At 43.4% G+C, this 22,208-nt stretch overlaps 1 protein-coding gene across 11 annotated transcripts in view; it reads left to right on the top strand.

Moving 5' to 3' along the window:
- LNX1 (ligand of numb-protein X 1) overlaps positions 1–22,208 on the top strand; it is a 157,400-nt gene that overhangs the window by 90,176 nt on the left and 45,016 nt on the right. The window contains exon 1 of one of the 11 annotated variants that reach the window (XM_021285934.2): positions 1,496–2,021. The exons of 9 other annotated variants lie outside the window; for them this stretch is intronic. In XM_021285934.2, coding sequence (XP_021141609.2) covers positions 1,930–2,021 — 92 coding nt within the window. In that variant the 5' untranslated portion in view covers positions 1,496–1,929. Of the gene's footprint in view, positions 1–1,495; positions 2,022–22,208 lie in introns of those variants that run through there. One more of the 11 variants, XM_005501209.3, reaches the window with a different exon arrangement.

Genomic DNA, 22,208 nt, shown 5'->3' with positions numbered 1-22,208 from the left:
CTCCTAGACACAATAGTAAAGAAAGTCTTCACACACATGCCTTGCAGAATAGCAGTGTTGTAAACCATTATTTGATCCTGTAAAAGCCTGGCAAGTTTTATTCCAGGGCTTATTACTGAATGTCCATGGCCTGGACTTACTCCTCAGGAATTTCAAGATCCTAGGCCTCTGGCTTACGTAGCCTGAGCCCAACCAGGGGCAGGAAGAATTGGCTTAGTAACCTGTTCCCACAGCTTCTTGCTGTCCTTCCTCCCCTGTGCCAGGCTCCCCATACCGAATCCTGGCTTTGCAAACCCAGGGGGCAGGGGACTGGAGAGACAGAGCAGTGACCTCCCTCCTCATCAAAGCCTAAGGCCTCCAAGGAGGTGCAGGACAAGGCAGTGCTACACAGGCTGGGTGGCTTCTTGTTTGCCACCCATGACATGTGTTTTCCTTCCTCAGTGTGGAGACCTGAGTTATCTTAAGGCCAAAGGGCAGAGGTGAGGGAGTAGGAAATAACGGAGATCCTCTACTGCTGGGGAGTTCAGCTTTCTGGGGCGCAGATAGTGCAGCCTCACTGGCATTCCCACCCAAAGGAAGAATTAGAAGGGAACTTTATGAGTGACCCCTAAATGGGCACTTCTGCAACCTTCTGCTTGAAGGGACTGTGCAGTTCCGTTATTATTTTTAAGCGTGGCATTAACTAATTTATCACCAAGGGTATCTTATGCCTCTGCCTAATCTCATTCTCAGAAAGGCAGAAACTTCCCTTGCCATCCCACCTCCAACTCATGGCAGGGCAGGAGAGGAGAAGGGCGTTGTGCTCTTCAGACACCCGCTCCAGCATGCTGGGGCACAGACTGAGCAGACTGAGCTGCCGCTGTTCTTTTTAATTCTGGTGAATCAATAGAGGAGAGAGAAAGTGTGTGACTTTGCTAATAAAAAAAGTCAAATAATAATCATAAACACTCTGGTGCCTGCGGCGAGAACAGCTCGGTTCCCATCTGAAATCTCGACTGAACGTGATTTGTGCTCTCAGTGAATAAATTAAAGTAGACTCTGCGAGAGTCACCAGGGCAGTCGGCAGTCTTCGCATTTCTTGCATGATTCAGGCTTGGATCAGTCCTGGTTCTCAGAGAGAAAATGAAAGCTTGCCCTGATCAGAGACGAGGTCATTGATGGGACAAGATGAGTTTGCTGTTTTATGCTTTGTAATTGATGAGAGAATTTAAAAAAAAAAAAAAAAAAAAAAAAGTGGTTACCATGGAGTAGTCCATTAAAAACATCCTTATTTAAAATATTTGCTCTTGCATCCTTAAAAAAAAATCCATGTCCTTGGATTATTACATGATTTATGTTTGCACAGAAACATCTGACTGGATTTGGGGAATTCAGACTGAGATGCAGACAGCCAGCAGTTGACTGTGATCTTTTGTGGTGTTTTACTTTAAAAAGGTGTGGTCTTCTGATAATCGTCTGCTTCAAAACTCCACGGGGGGCAATTTTTCCCCCACTTGTCAGACAGCTACACTCTTCCGTGATGCAGTTCAGCTCGTAACCCATCTGCTTGTGGGCAGTGATGTAAACGTACCAGCTGCCTCTGAAGAACCACTCTGAATCCTGCAGGAGGCAGGTCTCTTCCCCGAGCATCGCTCTCCTCTGCAGCATAAGTCACTGTCTCGCCAACCACGCTGTGCTGTCCCTAAACCCTCACATCTACCCATCCAAGAGTCAGATCGAGTAATCCTCTTACAGGTCAACGATTTTTGCAGTATAGCTTTGTTTAAGGGATTTAAGTTTGATTCATAATGTGCTACCATTGCATTGAAATGGAAAGGCTCGCTTAGAAGGGGCTTGGCTGGCACAAAAGCTTCACGTTGTGTGTCCCACCAGCACAGAGAGACAGTTGGAACGAGGAAACCCAGCAGCAGTGCCAGCCCTGCACTGGAAATGAAGGCTCTACTGTTACTGGTTCTACCTTGGCTAAGTCCTGCAAACTACATAGACAATGTGGGCAACCTGCACTTCTTGTACTCCGAGCTGTGAGTACGCACAGTCGCGCTGGCGTCGTGCTCTCTGTCTGTCTGTCTGTCTGACCCGAGTGGCGGGAAGGGGCTCACCATGAGCGTTTTGGGGGGTTGGTCTGTCTTCCTGTGTGTCTGTGTGTCTGTGAAGAAAATCCTGCAACGTCTTGCCAACAGTTTCAAACCACGCTGTGAGCTAGCTGCTGCCCATCTGGAGGGCTAATAATAGCAGTGTGTCCCCATTGCTTTCTCCTTCGGAAGCAGCTGAGGTATACGGAGTGAAGCTGCCTTTTTCCTCATCAACTTGCTTTTCTGTGCTGACATTTTTGGTGATTATTTTGTTTGGTTTGTTTTTGGTTTGTTTCTCCATTTCTGAATCTGTGTCCTGGCTTTCCATAAATAGCTTTTCAGGGAAGCTGGGCACAGAGGAGGGCATCATCAGGATAGACGCCCCCAGTAGAGCTCTCTCTCTGTGTACATGCATAATGTTCTGTGTGTAAAGCTGCACGCCTGTAGCAAAACAATGAGAAGCTTTTCACCAGAAATTATTCACTTGAGACAGGAAAAAAATTTCCCATGTTAGTGTTTTTGCTCACAGCAGAATGTTGTTTTCTCTGTAACGCAAATTTAAATGTAGCAATTCATGCATATATCTTCATGATTTAAAAAACCCCACCACAAACAACCCCATAGCTGATCTCTCCAACCCATAAAACAAATATTGTATGGCATCCTCTGTAAATGATGCTAGTTTAATTTGTGCTTGAATGTTTTTGTACTGGTGTCCCTGCCCATGGCAGGGGGGTTGGAACTAGATGATCTTTAAGGTCCCTTCCAACCCAAACCATCCTATTATTCTACTTGTTAGGGTTTTTATGAAGAGAAATATGTTTTTTTTTCCCAGTGTGTTGCAATTAATTATTATTTGTTTGTGTTTTAATAAGTTATAAACTCCTAGATCTTCCTTGAGATAAGGAATGAAATGGCTAATTCTGTTCAAAAATGGAAAACGACTGTATTGTGCCTACAGTGGGCATGTTTTAATAACAGTTACGATTAGTACCAATGAGGCTAATTTCCAAATGATTTTGCCTCTGCCATTAGAGAAAAACAGCAGTGTTTTGCAGAAACACAAAGTCCCCTTTTGAAACTGTTCCGTGGTATATATGGCAACTATTAATAATTTAGTCACGCTGCATACAACTGCTCAGAATTTCTGTATGCCATAGGTGTTTTTAAACATTTGGCAAATCTGATGTTGAGGGTTGCAGTGATGCCCTCATTTTAATTCACTGACATTTTGTGTAGGAACGTTAATTTAAAAAACAAACAAAAAACAGTCAAGCCAAGCAGTCTACAGGAGCAATCAAGCTAAAAACAGAGCAGATGAATGCTTATAATGGAAACAATGGCATCTGGGGCATCTAGTTTCCAGGAAAACAAACTGATGAGATTAATCAGAGCACAGGCGCAGATGCAGCCTACTTGCTCTTCTTGAGGAATTCAGGTTCACTGATTTGCCCAGGGTAAAGGCCTATGATGTACGGTAGCTATTCAACTCTTATCTATTTAGCCTTCTAACCCACAGAGATGTTAGTCTCACTGGATGTTGGCAGTCATTCTTAACTGAGTGGCTGTGGGCTGGGGCTTGGACGTGCGTCTTTGGCTGTCAGCAATGGGAGGTGCACCTCGCCTCCCCAGTCCCAGCACTGGATGCTACCTTGACACCAGGAGCTGGTGCTCAGGACCTGGTACATTGCTGTGCCTCTGGCCAGGGCAGCGGGAAGCAGGATTTGCTGGGGCTGACATAATCCAAAAGGGCGACAGGCAGTTTGAGCTCAATTCAGGAATTTCTCCTGTTCCTTCTCTTTCTGTATTTGGGGCATCTGGCTGCTGCTGCGTGTCGCACAAGGCACTGATGTACTAATCCGTGGGATGGATTCAAGGTCCTCTCTAATAGCAGCAATTGAAAGAGAAAGAGAAATACTGTTTTCAGTCCTGTATAATCAGTATATAGGAATGTTACAACCCGCAAGCTGCTGCTTCAGTTGCTCAGGCTCATGTATGCAGGACATCTTTCACGCAGAGTTTTGTGAGTAGGACAGCATGGGCACTGGTGTCCAGGACGGCCTTGCACCTAAGGACACAAGTTTGCTAACCCAGCCCTTTTGTGCCCCCAAACCCACAGAGGCAGCTTCATAAATCCTTCTCCGCATGCAACTGTACAGCCACCACCACATATAACGTATCTGACAGCTTGCTCCATGGATCAAAACCATACCATAGTAAGCAGAAACTTTTTTTTTTTTTTCTTTTTCATTATTGCACTATCTTTGGTTGCTGGCCAGTACAAATACTGGCCTCAGTCAGGACTTGTTATTTTGTTGGCTGGCAGCCACCAGAGACACCAGGCAAGGGCGAGGAGGGGACTGCAGTAGGTGTGAGTGGCAAGGCAAGAGCTGGAGGACCATTGGGGATGTGGTCACCATTACTGGTGCTGGCACAAGAGAAAGAATAAGACTGATAGGATTTGCGCTGCCCTCCTGTTCATACATCCTGTCTCTTCCCTTCTACCCTGTTCAAACAAAGTTATTTGTGTTGCACTGCAGGGGTTTGCTTTAGTTTGAGGGCATTTTTTTTTCATAGGCATGGAACAGGCAGCTTGGGGAATAGGGATTACAGTACAGCCTAAAGCCCATCTGCAGATGCAGGCTCTGGAATCTGTCTAAGAAATAGAGAGGTTCTAGGAGAGTCAAGGAGGAGAAATGAAGTTGGGGAAAGTCTATGTCAGACCTTTGTACTTCAGCTGGGTGCCATGCAGGTAGGAGAGTTGTGTGGATGTGTTGCAGTAGCACTTGATGGGACAGATTTTGGGTGCTGCTATTTTTGGTTTTCTATTAGCAGTCTGATAATTATAGGTATTTTCACCAAGCAAATATGTACCTCCTGACACTGTTGCCCACACTAAAACCACTTCCCTGATCATTGTCTGTTGTACCTCCCTTGTCCCCAGCAAAGATCTCAATACACATGATGTTTTTGTCCTTGCTTTTAGCCAAATCCTGTGGTAAGCCAGGGTGCTCCCTTCTCAGGGGAAGCCCATGAGAACACCTAGCAGAAGGACAGGAGAAACCTGTAAGGTCTTCCTTGAGGAAACTCTGGAAAGGAGTGGGATGCAGCCACACCAGCACAATGTCTTCTGGCATCAACAGGGTCTGCATGGGTCTTGAGAAGTCCTCAGTCCATGGTCCATGCCTTCTCCTTTACATCCCTGTAAAGCTACTTTGACAGGCATGTGGTCTCTTTCTTTCTTATCTAAAATATCTTCAGAAAGGAAATACTTGTCCAAGCATTCTTTTGAGTCAGGCTGTGTTATTCCCCCCAGTTAAAAACCTGGTGTATGGTTGGAGAGCCAGCCTGTGGCCACTGCAGAAGGCTTTCCTGAGGGTGAGGACCTGGTGGCACTGCTCATACCAGCCTCCATTGTTGTCCCTCTCACTTCAAAGCAGGACCTGTGCAGTGGGCTATTTCTCAATAGAAGGATTTTTTGCACTTTAAGCTCAGTGAGTACTTAGAAATAAAATTGTGAGGGGAAGGAAGATGCAAGTGAACAAGTTTACCTTGTCCTTTTGAGGACCTCAGTCACGTGGAAAGCGTGGGGTGATTTCCAAACTAATCCTGCTTTGACACATGGCCATACTGACTGAGCGAGCACTTGGGAGGGTGCTGGGCACCCTGTGTGCTCAGCACAGGTCGAATGCTGGGCAGCCCATTGCGACCATGTTTGTTAGCACTACCTCCCTCCAAGGATTAAACAGCTCCTGGCTTCAGTCACTGCCGGTAATCCACCAGCTAGATCCACCCCACTAATTTGAATCAAGCCATTTATTTTAAAATCTGTTGCTTGTTAGAGTGAAATGCACAACCTTCTCCTGCATGCGAAAAATTTCTTCATTTTTTCTTACCCTTCTGGGGTTTTACATGAAACAGTCAAAGGCATCTCACCAAATTAACTGGATCAAGTTTCCCCATATAACTGTTATATGATAACTGCTCTCTTAAATTTCAAAACAGTACTTTGAGCTGGAATAGCTATTAAACTTTTGTTTCTCTGTTCATTCAATTTTAAAATAAGAAACACAAGATCCAACTGTCTCCCAGTGTCCTTGGGCACAACTTTTTTATGGAAAGCACAATTTGGGTTAAGACATTAGGGGTGCCCTCGCAGTCCTCTACCAGCACTGAGCTGAACCATACAGCCTACTTCTTTAATTTCTGTTCAACTCAGTGAAATTTGTGTCTGGCTTCAAATCTGTTCTTGTGAAGTTATCTGCACAGAGGACAGGGAGTACAGGGTACATGTTATTCATGGCAAAATTGATACCCCTGGAGTGCCTTTTGGGGTTGTGTGTTAATCCACTGCAAAAGCCACATGCTGGTGGCCTCCTTATTCCATGCAAAACTACATGTATGGAAATCTGTGTTAGAGTTAAGCTGTGAGGTTAATTAAATCTGAAAGTGTTGGAAAGCGAGGCTTGAATGGAAAGACTCTTGAATGAAAATACAAATGAAATATTTAGAATATCTGCCTTAAGTATCCAGGACAAAGCATTCTGGGATAAAATGTGAAGGTTTTTTTCCAGCGTACTAGAATTGGGTGCCTCTAAGGGAAAACAGAATTGAGATTAATTAAAGCAGAAAGGCATAAGTGCATCAAGGGCTGCCCGTTAGCTTCACCCCTATGCTACAGCCTCACAAAGGGGCCAGGATGAAACATGGCAAACTCTGATCTCTTGCATGAAAGAAAAAATTACAGTCTTCTCAGTTCCTGATTCTTCTTGTCTCCACCTGGAACACTGTGTGCAGTTCTGGGCATCACAGTATAAAAGAGAGATAAAGCTGTCAGAAAGTGTCCAGAAGAGAGCTACAAAGTTGGTGAGGGGTTTGGAGAGGAATCTGTGTGACTACTGACTGATGTCACTTGGTTTGTTCAGCCTGGAAGAGAGGAGACTAGGAGGAGACCTCATAGTGGTCTACAGCTTCCTCACAAGGGGTGGAGGAAGGGCAGGTGCCGAACTCTTATCTTTAGTGACCAATGACAGAACCTGAGGAAATGGCAGGAAGATGTGCCAGGGGAGGTTTAGGTTGGACATTAGGTAAAGATTCTTCACCCAGAGGGCAGTGAAGCCCTGGAACAGGCTTCCGAGAGAGGCGTCACAGCCGCAAGCCTGACAGCGTTCAAGAAGAGTCTGGACAACATCCCGAGACACATGGTGTGAACTGTGGGGCTGTCATAGCAGGGGCAGGAGCTGGAATCCATGATCCTTGTGAGACCCTTCCAACTCAGGACATTCTATGATTCTATTCTATGATTCTGATCTGGATATTATCTTATATCACATCTGAGCCAGTACTGTGGTGCAGGGGAGCCGCAGGCACTGGGCACTCTCAGGATTCCTTTCTGTTTCTTCCCCAAGCTCTACGCAAGGGCAGTAGGTCCTCCTAGGACATAGCTTTCCTTCAGACTTCTGGGATCTCTCCCAAAATCTCCAGCAACAGCTAGTGTCACTTCCCCAACCTGTCCCCTCCCTGACTTGTGTTTGACCACCCCTCCACCCACTCCCCTGGCTTCTGACTGGCATGTGCGCACAGTGCCAGATCTGCAGGTGGCTTTGAGACTTGAGATCACTGTCCCTGGCAGGTGTGGGTGATCCTCAGGCTTCACATTGGGAGGATGCTGCAGCCAGGGCCGAGTCTGGCTGTTGTGTTCTGTGTGTTCTTATAAATGAGTGAGTTGTAGGGTGTTATTGACAGCCCAAGTCCCCATTGTACCAATGACATGCAAAGGGGGAGGCAGTGGCAGGGATTTAGGGAGCAAGCTGAAAACCATCCCTCACGTTGCCACAAGCCATACTGATGAGAAGAATAATTGCCAGCCAGAGGAAGGAGTTTACATGAGAATTTCAGTTTCAAAAGCTAAAGGTCATCTTCTTACACTCGTCTTTATATTTCCAGCTGTTAGAATTGCACAGTAAATCTTGAAATTTTAGTATAAATATGGCCCAAAAGCTTCCAAGCAGAAGCAGTAGGTGAACTGCAAAGTTACAAAAATATCGTATTATTTTTAAAAGTACAGGAGGAGCTGTAGTCTAAACTCATGGTGTTGAGGTGCCCAGTAAGAATTTTCTAAATGCGTTAGGTGTTGTATTCAGGAGTGTTTGATACAGACTATACTGCTAGCATAGGAGGTGCAGCAGAAATTAATTGTTTCCACTGATCACAACTGTTCTGGGTCCTGTCACTCTTTGACCAAGGACTAACTGCACTCTGCCAAATATGCAGCATTTTCCCCTTAGCAACATGGAGTGGTCTGGGTCTCTCCCCTGCCTTCTGCCACCCTGTCCCAGAGAAGGTACCTTTCCCCACCTGCACATCCTGTCTGTCCCACAGTCCAGGCCAGAGAGTGCTGCAGTGTCATGGCCTAAGTGTTACTGGTTAGCATCTTTTTCCCAAGGGCTGATTCTAGGAGCAGAAATAAATCTGTCTGGGGCAGCTCCAGAAAACAAAACACCTTTGAGAGCTTTAAGAGTTTGTTGATTCTGCCTGGGAATTTTGTGTGTAATGAAAATTGGCATTTCAGTTATACTTTGAGAAAGATGTTCCTTCATTTTTTCCATGCATGCATGAAATTTGCCTTTACTTGATTCACAGCTACCTACAGACACTTGAAATCAGGATTAGACCTTTTGGTCTTTCTGGAATGTTTTCCCATGGCTGGAGCCTTCTCACACCTTTGGAAAGGGCAGACTTCGGCCAGTGTCAATCCCAACAAATACATTTTGTTGCCAAAAATAAAACCTGACATAGCCAAAAAAACGTGAAATCCTGCCAAGCTAGAAAGGCGATGCAATAATTATGGTTGGTAGAAAGTTTTCTTTTCATGAATGAGATATGTCTCAGTTATGTCTGATTTTTGCGTAGGCTGCTCATAAGAAGTGTGCTTACATGCTTTGACTGTGTAACAGGAGCAGGGAGGGGGCAAACCTTATCCAACTCAGAGGTGGGTTTTGGGATGCAGACCAGAGAGGGGAAAGTGCTGGGGCGGCCCTGAGAGGCCAGTGGGGTAGCAGTAAGGAGTGAGGTGGTTGGAGCTGCAGGAGGTCGGTGGTTACTTACAAACACCAGACTCTCATTTCTCGTCTGACATTAAGCCACACAGGCCGTATGCTGTGAGTTTGGCCGACCTCCGCATCTCTCTGACAATTAACCTAGTTTAGCACTGGCACTGGCAGCATGACAAGGATATTTTTCCTTGAGCTATTTCTCTGACAAATCTGGCAGAACTGGGCTGTCCTGCAATGCAAGGATAAACACTGCTCTTGAAGATCCCTGTCATAGCTTAAATCCTGCTCTGAATACTGGTGCCGAGACCAGCTGCAATGCAGTTCATTTCATTGTAGTGAAGCAGACTAGTAGGTCTGAGGTCTTTTTTTTTTTTTTTTTAACACTCTTGACCTTTTTGGGGAATCTGCCTTCAAGGTTCCCAGACTACAGAGCAGCCAGCTGCATTTCATTACCTCCTCCATGAGCAGAGCTATCATTCAGGAACTAGAACTGATTTTCTGCATCTTGGCATGTGACTGCATGTCCAGACCCAAGACATGTAAAGACTAGGTGCATGAGGATGCCAACAGCACAGGACACAAAAGCAAAGGTTTTATCGTAACATCACTGACAATCATGGACTAATAGCACAGCCTTTGTGACAGCATAGATGTGTCTGCCTGGGGCTTCCTATTTCAAAATGAGGGTCCTGGCTGGTCACTCTGTGTTGAACGGGTACCTCGATGGAGGTATCTGTTAATCAATGAGATGTCATGGGCCATGATTAAAACCCCACTGCCACCAAAGGGCTCCTGGCTTGGAGCTGAGCTCTATTTGGGGATTTGGAATGTGAACTTTTTTTTTAAACATCTTAGAAAGCTGAATTCACCCCTAGGCCTCAGCAAAGTTCCAGATGGTGAAGACTGAATTTTACCAGTGAATCCTTGGACTCTCTCTAGAACATGCTTTATCCATTCCTATAATTTATTGATTGACAACAGATTCTGAATAGCGATTGAAACAAGTTCAAGGGCAACCTAGTGAAATGGCTGGAGATTGCAACAGATGCTGCACAACATTTACACACACAAAAAATTAACTATGAAATATCCATAACATCTACATATTGTACAATAGATCCTCCTGATATAAAGGAAAAGAGGCTGACTGTAACAGTGGGTAAGTTCAGCCACATTTCTAGGAAGTTTCTGTCTCTGTTGAATTTCTGTTGGCAGCACCATTAAACTTTATCAATAAAAGTCTTGTTCTTCTTAGTAGTGAAGGCAGACAATCAGATTTGTAACAATCACACATAGCATTGACTGAATCTGCTCTGGTATTCACTCACTCTTGTTTTTGTCAAGACACTGAGCTGAGTACAATGGAGGAAATAATCACCATTGACTCCTTTGTCCCTGTGGTGTCGTCTTGCTCCATGACATTGCTGTGACACATGGCATGAAGTCAGGTTAAGACAAGATATTCGCAATTGCTGAAGCCATGCTCATGTTTTATTTCCTCTTCTGCTAACTCACTGCAGATTATTTAGCTAAATAATGTAAAATAAATGAATAAAATGTCTTTAGTGGTATAAATTTCAGCTACAAAATTCAATCCGTGTATTACTTTGGGATTTATTTTTCCTTCTTTGCCTCTCTTGAAATCACTTTGGCAGGAAGCAAGTGTTTCAGGTCAGCAAGTCATTTCATGTGCACATATTGGGAAGCTTACACCTCTCTCTATATTACGCATTGCAGTCCCATAATTCAGTATACAGTGTGTAATATATTCTTAATGTAAAATTTCAATAATTTAATAACCTCTTAAATAGAGGATGAAGAGAATCTGACATGCTCTAAGGACGGTATTTTCCTCTTTCCTCTACAGAACTTAGTGAACTGATAATATTGGTAGACTAATGTCCTCGTTTTGTTTTGTGTTTTATTAAAACAAGATAGTACTATTTTTGAAAGCATAATTCAGGTATTATATTTTCTTCTCCATATGTGATAAACATTACTGTTGTATGTTATTTTTAACATTCAGTTAGCACTGGCGATGTCCCACTGTTTTTAACCCTCCTTCCCATTCAAAATGACTACTGGAGTGGTTTCATAGGGGCATCCATGGAGGCCCCTTCACTTGTGGATTTTATAACTAAACACTATGAAAGGCCAGAAAATGTCCCATGTGGAGCAGGCTTTTATGGAGAGGAGATGGGCATGATTAACCAAATCTGTCCTGTGATCCACAGGAGGCCACTGAAAGCAGAGATTTTGTTATGCTGCTGCTACTGTGTGAGGATGTATAGGTTGATATGGATGAGCAAGGTTGTTTTACTTGATGTATATGAGCATCTCCTGCCAAGAAGCTCAATTACATTCAGAAATAAGTACTCTATATGAAGAGCACATGTTGCAACACAGCCCTTTGCCAAACAGGTTTTGCAGTGGGAGCGGGAATCCCAGGCGGTTGTTGTGACTTGCCCTTGTCAGCTCCCAAAGCAGCCTCACCACTGATTCTGGTTTAAACTTTTGGCACATCTCCCCTTTAGGCATTACTACCTGGTTTGTAATCGCAGCAGGAAGATGGCAGTGCTGGAGAAAGGGTGAATACAATTCTTTCCCAAACGCAGTGTATATATGCTGGTGTTTCTTTGTTGCTCCTGGCATTGCTGTGGTTAGAGTTGTCACTGAGATCTGTTGTGGGGGTGAGAACAGTTTCAAGTGCCAATTGCTGCTGCTTTGCCCCAAACCAGACTGTGATAGAAATATTGATACTAGCAATGTTAGTAAATCAGTCTAGAAATACTGAGAAGCTCCTGCCATCGGTGCCCAGTGGTGGCTACTGCAGTCCATGCTGTCCTCGTGCCCCACCTGGGCCCTGGCATGGGGCTGGCAGCATCCTGCATGTCCCACACAGACTCCAGAGTTGGGAACATGCTGTGTTCTCCACATCTGCTTCCACCTGCTCTGTGCTGCCATGGGCTGAGGGTACAGCCACGCAAATGTACTTTCCTTGGTCCTGTATCTCTAAATTTTCTCAGTGTCCATTTTTAAGTTGCATTTAAATTTTGCATATCTTGATGATTTATAGCAGATTGTGCATCATTTCTAGCAAACATGCTCCTTCCAGTTTTTTCCTCAGGGGGGATTAAATTCCAGAACATTCTTGTTTATCCTTCCAAGGCATGAGTGTAATGAAGTTGGACAGTAATGGTTGTTGCATTTTGCTTTTTTTCTGCTCTTTTCTCAGTGGTCTAAACATCTGTAGGTTTGAAGGCGCTTACAGTTATGGTCTTTGAGTTCAAAATAAATCAGAAGATAATACACCCAAACAAACTAGAGCATTTAATAAGATATATAGTCTACATATAAACTTGCACTTAATATGTTGAGCTGACAAAGCAAATAAAAGCAAAGTCCCACAGATCTGTTTTTTTCATAAGTCAGGCTTGAATAATAGTAACATGACCCAAGGGAACAGAAGATATTTATATACTATAGTGTGTTCAGTTTTGGGTCCCTCACTACAAGAAAGACATTGAGGTGCTGGAGGGAGTCCAGAGAAGGGCAATGAAACTGGTAAAGTCTCTAGAGAACAAGTCTTATGAGGAGGGGCTGAGGGAACTGAGGCTGTTTAGCCTGGAGAAAAGGAGGCTGAGGGGAGACCTTATCACTGTCGACATCTGAAGGGAGATTGTAGTGAGGCGGTCTCTTCTCCCAAGTAGCAAGTGATAGGACAAGAGGAAATGGCCTCAAGTTGCACCAGGGGAAGTTTAGATTGGATATTAGGAAAAAACTCTTCATGGGAAGGGTTGTCAGGCATTGGAACAGGCTGCCCAGGTAAGTGGTGGAGTCACCATCCCTGGGGATGTTAAAATATGCATAGATGAGGTTCTTAGGGACACGATTTAGTGACAGGGTTAAATTAATGGTTAGACTCATTGATCTTGAGGGTCTCTTCCAATCAAAATGTTTCTATGATTCCATAAAGGGAGGTCAAGACCAAGTCACCCTCTTCTAGAGCTGATGAACTGTAATCCACACCAGATATTTCAAAAACACCTGTGCTCTCTTTTACCTACCTCACAACACAATATCTTTTCCCTTCCTTCCTCAGCAGTTGCTCAGTTAAATCCCTCATATTTTTGCTAACTCAGTATCGCAGAGAGGATAACAGTCCCTTTCTTATAGGGAAAATGCTTTTCACAGATTTGTGATGGTCTCCTTGCTTTTGTTAAGGTCTGCTAATTGTTGTTCAGATCTTTTGTGCTTCATGTCCCCGCTGTTTTTCAAATCCCCAGCAAATAGATGTTGACAACCAACGCAAAAAATACCTTAGTGATTTTGTGCCCTGTGGTGCTTTACAACACCAAGCGATCTCACAGCTGACAGCATGAAGATTTTTTGTCTGTGATGAGAGAGCTTGATTTGCTTGCGTGTTGGGTAAAAATAAGAGTTTGCTTTTAAATAGCTGCTCATCTTTTTGCGGTGTTACGTAAACTCTCTTGACGCTACCTGCCAAGTGTGAATTGGCTGCTTCTGCCCTGTGCATGTTTTGAGAGAAGATGCAGGTTTGAAACTCTTTAAATAGGAATCTTTCTGTTGGCTCCTTTGACAAGACCTGTCATGCTCTTTCGGCCTCTGTCACCACTAGTGCCAGGCGGTGTTTTGGTTTCTTTAGGCATTTTCCACCTGGCTGCTCCTGGCCATCCTAAATCTTTGTCTTTTCATTGCTTCCTCTCAATTCCTGTTTTCTTTACACCTCCGTTCTTACCTCTCCCACACATCTGTCCTGCTTGGTACAGCAGTAACGAGGGATCAAGGTTATCAGAAAAGCATGGCCTTGAACACTGCACGGCATGATGGCAGCATGTTTCTTCTGCCTGATGAAGCAGAATTGAAATGGTTTAAAAATATCAGGCACCCTCAGACACAGACTCCATTGTAATCATTCTAGTAAATGCAGAGTCAGGATCAAATAAGGACACAGTAAGCTGGTCCTAGATTTAACCGTAGTAGGTGAATGGAGAACACCCATCCGCAATTTCAAAGTTACTTGAAGCTGGTAAATTCAGTCCATGGAGAGACACTTTTACCGGGGCTGCACAAGCCCTGTCCTTGTAGTCAGTGGTGGTGAGAACCTGTCTGCTCTCTTCTCTCGTCTCCAAGTGCCTGACTGGTCTGTGCAATACAGAAATAGTCTGTGAAAGGGCTATTCCCTTGAGTGTCTTGCCTTTTTCAAGGGTGGTAAGGAGGAACGGGAAAGAGAGAAACAGGCTGACTTGATCTGTCAGGGACTCTTGTGATTTACTCCAATGATGCAAAGTCATGTGTCTTGCATCGCCTCGCACTATTGCAGCACTGCAAAGCTCTGAGCTGTTTATGCTTTTTATTTTAAATTTATGGATTAATGCATGAGTAAATTGTGAATTTAAGCCACAGAGCTTAACTTCAGCAAAACATGGGGAGCTGAAGGCTAAAAGCAAAGAAAGCCTTATGGATTGACCAGGTTTGGAGAGACTCTCTTTATATTAACTTCACTTCAGCAGTCTTGGTGAACTCTAAACATTTATCTGTTAGACTAAACATAGGTTAAGCTAGGCCGTGAAATAGCTCAGTTGTAGAACTGACATCTAATCATATTTTTATCAACTGATCCTCTGCCTAGTTAAATTACCACCTGAACCAAAATCATTAAGAGACTTGCAAAATGGCCTACAAAACCCGCTACAAACAGTGAAAATAAAATAAGGCAAGAAAATAAGGGTCATAAGTTCTTCCCCTGTATCACTCAATTCCTCTTACATAGTTGATTTGTTCGGTTCAAGGACCTTTCTCTAATTGTTACTGTATCTCCTATTCCAGTTCTCAGACAGAGGAAGCTATAGAAGATGGAAGAAGTAATGAAAAGAGTAATATCAATGTGCTTGATTTTTTTCCTGCCTTAGATTACTTCTATATGGTTATTATTCCATTGACTTCAGCAAAATACTCTCTTGAATTTCATTTGAATGAATTAGGAAGAAAATGAGGGTTTGCATACATGGGCAAACTTCTACTTTTTACACCGATATAGCAGAGAGATAGAATAGTAGAGATTTAAAAAAAAAAAAAAAAAAAAAGGAGGAAAGGAGCATCTAACCACACTGATTCACACCATGCGGTTTTTAGCAAAACCAGCAATTTTTAAAAACAGAACATCCCTTGAGGGCATGTGGCTGAATGAGTTGAAACAGTACAAGTAAAATGTCATGGGCTGCAGCTTCTGCAATCTCTGTGACAACCTCCTTCTCCCTCCAAAAAAACACCCCCATGTGTAGGAGCTTTGCAAAACCTCAGACTACTGTCCCTTGTGACAATGGTAGCTGTATGACAACAGATACTGCAAAATTGTGACTTTTCTTCTATGTGTTTGGGTTTTTTGGTTTGGTTTTGTTGGTTGGTTTGTTTGTTTGTTTGGGGTGGGGGTGTTTTGTTTTGGTTTTGTTGAAATGCATTTCCATGCATTGGCAGGAACAACTCCATTACTTTAACACTGACCAGAAAGTCCCTTTTAATCAGAATGTTTTCAGGAGGGTAGCAGGAAACAGTGATCCGTGGCTGAATGGTGAGATCTGCAGCTAAAGGGCAAGAGTGTGGAAAGGTCCCTGTTTGTCTCCAGCCTTGAGGCTAGTCCTTGTAAGGGTCATCCACATCACCACAGAAAGCCTCAGGGGTTTTAGAGGATGAATAGTCTTGCTGCTGTCTCAGAAGAAGTTGAACAGTGTAGCTATAGGCTGAGGATGGATCCTGGTCCCCCCTCACCACACACTTGGTTGACCACAGTGATGAAGCAGGAATTATGGTGGCATCTCCACTTCACCTCAGTGTCCCTGGGCACAAGGAAGTGGAAGGGTTTTTCTGCTGACTGCAGGGAAATTCAGGATTTAAAGGTTTGGTTGTCTTTCTTGAAAAAGCTTCTGTGCATTTTTTCCTCTCATCTCTTTCTGGTAGTGCTCAAGAGTGAGATAGGTCTGGCACCGTACGACAGTCTTCCCGTACTCCATCCCCGTCCTTCCTCTTAGGGAGGCCCTGGGCACCAAGGAGGACAGGAGGCAGCTCTATGTCCACCTGAGCACTTCTGTGACTTGCTGCATGAGCATAAACCTGCAGGAGTTCAAAACAGCCTTGAGATCATGTTTTGCCCCCAGAGGTGTGTGATGTCTCACAGCCTGGGGACAATGTTTTCCTGTGTGTCTGTGGATGCTAGTGGGACAACAGACCCTGCACAGACCTTCCCTGTGGCAGGCGGCTTGTGAAGGGGACAGATGAAGGAAGAGATGTGGAGCCATGGGTATGGCCTGAAACCCTTCTGCTGACATTCCCTGGACATGTCTGTGACCAGGCTGATATGGGGCTATCTCAACTGCAGCATCTACGCTGAGGCATGCCTATGTGCTCCTTTGTCAGAGACAAACAGGGAAATTGGATCCTAAATGAATTTATAATTTACATGTCTGTTTATCAAGTGGTGTTTGCTATCTGTAGAGTTAGTCAGACCTTGGCTTCCTGAGCAATGGTTTCGAGAAAAGATTATGATGGGATGGAGAATTATTCTGGAATCACCTATCTTGCTGTCTGCTAATGACAAGTCCCTTGGCACTTTATTTTTACTCTCTGACATTTCCAAAATGAACATCTGTTCTGTCTATGGTCCCCTGTGCCAAGAAAGCAGTTGCTGATGTTATCCTCCCTTCTGACTGCTGTGCAAAGACTGCTTCTTTCAGGTCTTCCAAAATAGTCGTATTGAAGACAAATAGTCTTTGACCTTCCATGACAATGGTGAGCTGTGAGGTCCAGGACTGAGCACAGAAATTTGGGTGACCCATGATTCTGCATCTTTAGCAACACTTGTATACAATAGAGCTCTGTTTCAAGTCCCAACTTTTTGTGGTTTTAGAAGGTAGATGGGTGTCTCTTATTTTTGTTTCCCTCTTTTTTGCTTGAAATGCTGAAGTATCTGGCAGGGGATAGAAGTGCTTGTCCTACAGTTAGGGCTCTATGGGACTGCTTTTATTCTTATTGCTTTGTGTGCTGTGGTAGTGTAAAGGACCCACAAATGAGCAAACCATGTGTTGTGGGAGACACTGAACAAGAATCCCTAGGGGATTTTATTACAATGTGCAATGCCATTGAGAAGCTAGCACCTAAAATTCACACTAAGAGCTCCCACAGTTTCTATTTGGTGCCCAGAAGAAAGGGCAGAAATTATCCTAAAAAGATGATCTGAGCACAAGTTAATCTATGATGAAATGGGATGTGAAGTGGCAATACAGTTCTTACTCTAGGGTAGCTTCTGTGGTGAAAGCCCTTACTCTGGAACGGGATGTCTCCAAGGAATCTATTCTTGGATGTGTGTCTACACATATAATACCCATGGTGTGGCTAAGGTATCATTCCACAACCACTACAGGAATCATGTACTTCCCTCTTGCAGACAACCCCGTAGGAAGCAGCAACATCTCTGGAGGCTGATGTGGTTAACCTTTGCGTAACACTTCATGCTTGATTTTGGGAGGTGTCCTTAATGCTAATATCTAAGTACACAGCAACCCCTCCTACACGATGCTGTAGCATATTCAGTTAGCTTTTAAAGCAATGAGAAAATAATTTGCTGTGATGATGTCTTGTTTACAGTCACTAAGTTGTTAAGTATTTCTTTCCCTTTCTTCCTCCTCCTCCTCCTCTTTTCCCTCTGTATTGCACCCTTATGAACACATGGTGTTGAGTGTCTGGCTTTGCCCTTCAGGAAGTGAAGTTGTTTCAGGGGCAGTTAAGGAAATTCCTCAGCAGGTACAACTAGCTGATGACAGGTAAACCACCAGCCACTGGTCCAAGACATTGCAAAAAATACTAAAACAGAGAGCCATGTCTCAATTGCTAATATAAATATTTAAATGCATTACCAGTTCTGTTTAGTCAGCCTACTTTTTTTTTTTTTTTTTTTTTTTAAAAATCCACAATGTCCATGTCAGGCTGGGGCAGATATTTAGAAACCAGAAAAAACTTTCTCATTGTAGCTACAAGATTATTCTGTGTTATAAAGCTGGTCAGTTTGGCTCAATGAGCCATCTGCATTGACAGGCTGTTGCAGTAATATTTACATGAAGCAAGTAGGATTTGTTCTATGTATGCCTGAATCTGGGCTGCCAACATGTCCAATGCCCCCAGCATGCTGCTGTCTGCTGGACGCCAATCTAGATGTCCAGCTGGAAATCCTGTCTGCTGCTGATGGCTTGGGTCACCTTGAGTTGTGATGTGGGTAGTGCCTTTGCTGTGAAAATAACCAGGTGATGAGGTATGGCATGAGCACACTTCTGGGGGTTAGATTGCCAGCTCCCTTCTGAAGGATGGGGATCATCTCAGCTTGAAGAAGATGAATTGAATCAGCTCCTTTTCAGAGCTGGTAATGAACTGACATAATTCCCTACGTCACCTTAGTTTTCCTTCAGGGAGTTCATTACCACTGCTAATGAGACCCAAGTCTACATAGATTGTGATGAGACCCAAGTCTACTTAAATTATGACGTTAACAAAATCACAGCCTGGGCTGGAACAGCCTCAGGCGCAGAGGCTGACTGAGTCACCCAGATGCCACAACCTGTCTCAGAGAATTCACAATTTGGATTCATTTCAAAGCAGCCTCTCACACAGCAGCCTCCACCCACTTCGTGGGAGCAGCAAAGTCAGGTAGGATGCCCCTCTCCTAGGACAGCAGAGGCAAGGCCACTGTCTTGGATTTGCTGCAGGAATATAATTGCAGCTCACACTCAATGTTCAGTTCTCCAAACCTGCTGCCCAGGTTTGCCCACAGTGCTCTAGGTGCCCAGCTGCATCTATGATGTTTATTTTTTAATTTAAAAGCAAAAATAGTCATTAGAGCTCGAATATTGGAATTCCTATAGCTGTGCTGGCATAAAAGGGGGAATGAAAGAGCAGCTTCTTAAAGAATATTTTGGGTTTTTTTCTATTTCCTGTATTTTAGTAGGAAAAGTAAAAAATGTGTTTTGTAACAGGACTGTATGAGATGACTGCTTTTTACCCCAGACTTTTAAAAATTAGTTTAATAATTAAAGAAACAAACAGAGTGATAACATTTTTTGTTATTTATATGATGCGTGAAACCTGAGAGAGTAAAAGTGACTAAGAAAACCTAAAGAAATCTATAGCATCTATAATCTATGGAATATGAAGGAGTAGCAGGAACAACTTGAGCTTAAAGTAAGATACGGTGCAAAAAGTTATTTTCTCCTACTTTTTTACAGGGGGAACAATCATTCATGTTCCATTCACATCCTCCCCAGGGATATGGTAGATTTCCCACCACTGGAAGTTTTCACAATGCAACTGGAGTGCTAGACAATCTTGTCTGAGTTCCCTTTCTTATGAAAAGTTGGACCAGATGATCTTTTGAGATCCCTTCCAGCATAGGCTGTTCAGTGATTTTGTAATCCTTGCCATTGTCAGGGAAATCCGTTTTGTGCTGTTGGTAATACGGTACCCACTTCTGAAGGCATCTTCTGTAATTAAGGGGGCCAGGGGTTGGATTCCTGCTTCTACCCTAGTTTATGCACTTAATCCCTTGATTCATCAGTTAAATTCTGGTGGTCTAAGAAAACAAGACACATTTTTATGGAGGGGTTCTCAATCTATATTTGAAGCCTTAAAGGTCACTTCTTCAGCTTCAGACTGAAGCAGGGCTTGTGTGCCTCTATGGTATCGCCCATTTTTCCCCAAGACACTGGTGAGACTAACAGAGGACAGTGCCTTTTCTTATGAACCTCTCCTAACTCCAACTGAAAAGCCACAGCAGTTTTTGAAGCAGGGCTCAGATTTTCCCTCCCCAGGCACCCGTTTTTCATTTGACGATAGCATCAGGGCTCCCAGTTGCTTAACCGACCTCTCTGAATAAGCTTCAGCAGGAGGAGCAGGCATCAGCCTTACTCCAACCTGACCTGAACCTTAGTGGTTAGAGCACTCCCAAAAACTGAGGTGTGAGGGGGTGAAATCCCTCAACCTCCCTTGCTCATGTACAACAGGAGGGAAACTGCACCACCACATTTTTGGATGCTTTCCATGGCATTGAGTGTAGCAGTGCCTGCAGGTAGCAACGTGGGGGAAGGACTGAGTGGATTGGGCTTCTTTTCAGATCGGGCTAAAGGAATTCAGCTTTAAAGTATTTCTGACAGTTCTGTTAAAAAATGGTGAGTCAAAAAAAGTGTTTTACACAATTTTTACAGCATAAGTGAGCATTTCCTACGATGTGAACTTTCAGAAGACTGTAAACAACATTCCAGCCATACTTGTGCTGTGGCTGGATATGGACTTTCTGAAGACTTTAAATGCTTTTGCAATGTGTGCTTATTTTAATGGAAGGGTGAAATATTTCACTGAAATATCTCGTATTTGACTGGATGGAACTCATAAAACCAGAAGCAGTGAAGATTTCTGCATGCCCAGTGGGTTGGGGAGATTTGTTCTGAAAACTGGCTTGTAACATCCTTCTGATCCACCCTCTTCCAGCCATATGTGCAAAGAGGATGACTGCAGAGCCAGGAGGAGTAGAAGCCAGAACGGTGTTTCTCTAGCAAAATGTACTGTTGGCTATGTTATCTTCACAAAATAAAACCCACTAGTGTAATGAGATATTAAGTCAATAGTGTGAGTTATATACTTACACTAGCATTTAGGCTGAAATGCTGGAAACTGAGCTCTGTGATACACCAGGAAATGTTGTACTTTTCCTTCTCCACCCCAACAAGGAGCTTATGACATTTTAGGGTTTTAAGACACACTGATTCACATGCTGTTCAGTTCTTACAGGACAGATTAAGGGTCCTTGTTGAATATCAGACATTGGATTTGATAGGACAGAACTAGTCTTCAAAATAGGAAACATTTGTGACATCTTAAAATACTACTTAGTCATGGTGGTAGAGACTTTTTCTCAATACTTGGGTTTCTGACAGGAACCTCTGTAGCCTTCCAACTTCTGAGAAGGTGTGCTGAGTCCTCCTTTTTGTGACCATTCCCATGTGGAAAAAAGTATGTGTTCAGAGCTTGATGTATACTAAGATGTGACAGCAATGTAATTTAGATACCTAAGATGACCTAAAAGGAATCTCATGTGACTTTTGGGTCACTGAGGTTACAGGCAAGTGCCACCTGAGCTAGAGCTGCGGGTGGCTGTCCATAAAATGTTCTGTCAATAAGAGGGTATAAAGACAGTATTCATTATTTACTGGCTGCAGCCCCCCTGTTTCCCGTAATTTCCAGTGGAGAACATATTAGTAAACCCAGGCGTTGGGTTGAAAACACCTTGAAATTGAACACAATGTCCCCTTGTTATTATTTTACATCTAGATGCTTATGTATAAGTGTCACTGCTTTGTGCTAACAGAAGCCTCAATGCTGCTCTCAGCAGTGCTGGCTTATTGAGTTTGTGTCATAGCAGATACTGTAACTAGTTTTATTTTTAAAAGAAATGTGTGCTAAGTATGTGTAAGTACAAAGTTTCTGTCTGGCAGGCTCTTCTGTCTGTAGCTGCAAGAATTGAGTTATGCTGATACTGTCACTCTTGTCAAAAACCCAAAACCTCTTGTTCCATTGCAAGCATATTTTGCTCACTGCATCATGAAGTCTTTATAGTATAGGTGTGGATAATAAGAGGAGAAGACAATGCTGAGATACTGAGTTCCAGGAGACTAGTTGAATATAACCCAGTGATCAAAACACTGAACAATAAACATGAAAAACATATGCATCAACAGATTGAATGTTTATTCTTAACATTAACTATGTGTGTGTTCACACAATTTGAAAAACAGCGTACCAGATTGTGAGGTATAGCATTGCAACACTTCAAGAATTTGTTTTTCCTTAAACTTGTTATTTTTGTCACAGATAACTTGATTTTAGCAGCATTAACATTTTTTGAGTCTTTGTATATATATGCTGTAATTTTACTCAGGCTCATTTTTCAGTTAAGGTTCTAAATGAAGTATATATTCAGTGATTCTGCTGCAGTCTCATTACATACGATCTCAATTCCTACTGG

This window comes from Columba livia, chromosome 4 (genome assembly GCF_036013475.1).
Source record: "Columba livia isolate bColLiv1 breed racing homer chromosome 4, bColLiv1.pat.W.v2, whole genome shotgun sequence".
NCBI lineage: Eukaryota > Metazoa > Chordata > Aves > Columbiformes > Columbidae > Columba > Columba livia.
This window is presented reverse-complemented; position numbering and strand designations above follow the sequence as displayed.